Source organism: Calidris pugnax, unplaced genomic scaffold (assembly GCF_001431845.1).
Source record: "Calidris pugnax isolate Ruff unplaced genomic scaffold, ASM143184v1 scaffold193, whole genome shotgun sequence".
Taxonomy (NCBI): Eukaryota; Metazoa; Chordata; class Aves; order Charadriiformes; family Scolopacidae; genus Calidris; species Calidris pugnax.
In genome coordinates, this window is record NW_015090904.1 from 7,985 (window position 1) to 10,683 (window position 2,699).

General features: G+C 63.7%; 1 protein-coding gene across 1 annotated transcript in view; it reads left to right on the top strand.

Moving 5' to 3' along the window:
* The first annotated feature begins 1,840 nt into the window (after window positions 1-1,840).
* RPS27 (ribosomal protein S27) overlaps window positions 1,841-2,699 on the top strand; it is a 1,415-nt gene continuing 556 nt past the window's right edge. Inside the window, exons 1-3 of the mRNA XM_014948994.1 lie at window positions 1,841-1,923; window positions 2,175-2,283; window positions 2,396-2,506. Of these exons, the coding sequence (XP_014804480.1) occupies window positions 1,918-1,923; window positions 2,175-2,283; window positions 2,396-2,506 (226 nt within the window). The 5' untranslated portion in view covers window positions 1,841-1,917. The remainder of the gene's footprint in view (window positions 1,924-2,174; window positions 2,284-2,395; window positions 2,507-2,699) is intronic.

Here is a 2,699-nt window from a genome sequence, read left to right on the forward strand (position 1 = left end):
CCCCGGCCCCGGCCACGGCCCCGAACCGCCCTTCCCCGGGCGGGAACTCTCCCGGAGCCCGGCCCCGCCGCCATGGCGTCACCCTCCTCCCTCTCCTGACGTCGGGTTGGATGCCACTCACGCACCGATGGTGGAGATGTAGGTGCTGGTGAAGTTGTCCTCGGCGAAGCGGATGATGAGGCAGGTCTTGCCGACGCCGCTGTCCCCGATGAGCAGCAGCTTGAAGAGATGGTCGTAGGCCTTGGCCATGGCCCCCACCCGCCCGCCACCACCGCCACCACCGGGACCCGGCCCCGGCCCCGGCCACGGCCCCGAACCGCCCTTCCCCGGGCGGGAACTCTCCCGGAGCCCGGCCCCGCCGCCATGGCGTCACCCTCCTCCCTCTCCTGACGTAACGGCAGCGAGCAGCCTACGTCACGACTCCCGGCCGCCGCCCCTCTTTGAGGTGGCGACCTTCCCAAGATGGCCGCCACACAGTGGCATTCTCCCCCTTCGGCGACCTTCCCAAGATGGCCGCCACGCATTCCTCCGCAGCGCCCTTCCCAAGATGGCCGCCGCGCATTCCTCCACTACCTCAGGTTGCCCCGAAAAGCTGTGGCTGCCCCATCCAAGGGCAGGTTGGAGGGGTTTGGAGCAACCTGGATGGTGGGAGATGTCCCACCGCGTTGGAATTTGATGAAATTTAAGGTCCCTCCCACCCTTAACCGCTCTATGATTATGTGACCTTCCTAAGATGGCCGCCGCGCATTCCTCCGCAGCGCCCTTCCCAAGATGGCCGCCGCGCATTCCTCCGCAGCGCCCTTCCCAAGATGCCCGCCGCACATTCCTCCACTGGCCCAGGTTGCCCCGAAAAGCTGTGGCTGCCCCATCCGAGGGCAGGTTGGAGGGGGTTTGGATCAACCTGGATGGTGGGAGGTGGCCTTTCCCAGAGCAGCGTGTTGGAATTTGATGAAATTGGGGGGGTTTTGATCAACCTGAATGGTGGGAGGTCGCCCTTCCCAGAGCAGCGTGTTGGAATTTGATGAATTTTAAGGTCTCTTCCAACCGTCTGTGACCTTCCCAATATGGCCGCCGCCCACCCTCCCCTCAGCGCCCTTCCCAAGATGGCCGCCACACATTCCTCCACTGGCCCAGGTTGCCCCGAAAAGCTGTGGCTGCCCCATCCAAGCCCAGGATGGAGGGGTTTGGAGCAACCTGGATGGTGGGAGGTGGCCCTTCCCAGAGCATCGTGTTGGAATTTGATGAATTTTAAGGTCTCTTCCAACCGTCTGTGACCTTCCCAATATGGCCGCCGCCCGCCCTCCCCTCAGCGCCCTTCCCAAGATGGCCGCCGCGCATTCCTCCACTACCCCAGGTTGCCCCGAAAAGCTGTGGCTGCCCCATCTGAGGCCAGGTTGGAGGGGGTTTGGAGCAACCTGGATGGTGGGAGATGTCCCTGCCCAGGGCAGCGCGTTGGAATTTGATGATCTTTAAGGTCCCTTCCACCCTCAACCGCTCTATGAGTCTGTGACCTTCCCAAGATGGCCGCCGCCCGCCCTCCCCTCAGCGCCCTTCCCAAGATGGCCGCCGCACATTCCTCCACTGGCCCAGGTTGCCCAGAGAAGTTATGGCCTCCCCATCCCTGGAAGTGTTTAAAGCCAGGCTGGGTGGGGCTTTGAGCAACCTTTTCGAGCGGGAGGTTTCCCTTCCCAGGGCAGAGAGGTTGGAACTCGATGATCTTGAAGGTCCCTTCCAACACAAACCGCGCTACGCTTCTGTGACCTTCCCAATATGGCCGCCACCCGCCCTCCCCGTCAGCGCCCTTCCCAACATGGCGCCACCCCCACTTCCGCCCTCGCGGGGGGAACCCCGTAGCGGATATAGCGCCTCCCGCTTCCGGTGAGGCCCCTTTTCGGTCGCGGCTGCCTCCACGCCAACATGCCCGTGAGTGCGGCCCCGCGTCCCGCGTCCTTCCCGGGCCCCCGGCGAACCCCCAACCGCCGCCATACGGGAGGGAAGAGGGTTGGAGGGTAGCGGGGGAAGGCGGCGGGGCCGAGGGGTAGGCCCTGCCCGCCGCCATCTCCGCGGTTGGGGTGTGTGGGGTCCCCCCCTCAAGATGGCGGCGGGCGCTGACTAGGCCTCTGTGTCGTCTTGTGTGTGTGTGTGTGTGTGTGTCCCTTTAACGCTCTCCACAGCTGGCGAAGGACTTGCTGCACCCTTCCCCTGAGGAGGAGAAGAGGAAGCACAAGAAGAAGCGGCTGGTCCAGAGCCCGAATTCCTACTTTATGGACGTCAAGTGCCCGGGTATGGTGGCGGTGAGGGGAGGTGGGATGGAAAAGGGGGGCCCCCCAACACATAAACCGGCTCCCGGTGTCGTCCCCCCCCTCATTCCCCCCCTTTTCCCTTCTCCCCGCAGGTTGTTACAAGATCACGACGGTGTTTAGCCACGCTCAGACCGTCGTGTTGTGCGTGGGGTGCTCCACCGTGCTCTGCCAGCCCACGGGGGGCAAGGCCAGGCTGACAGAAGGTGGGTAATTCCCCCCCCCCGGGGGGGTATCTCTGTGTGTGGGGGGGTCTGTGTGTGTCTTATGGTCCCCCCCATCCCCTTGGGAAGCTCCCTCAGCTCTTTGAACCCCAGGTGGCTTGTGGAGACGTGGATTTTTTTCATCTGGAAGATGATAAACCTCACTTAGTTCTGAGCATTGGAATTGGGGGGGGGG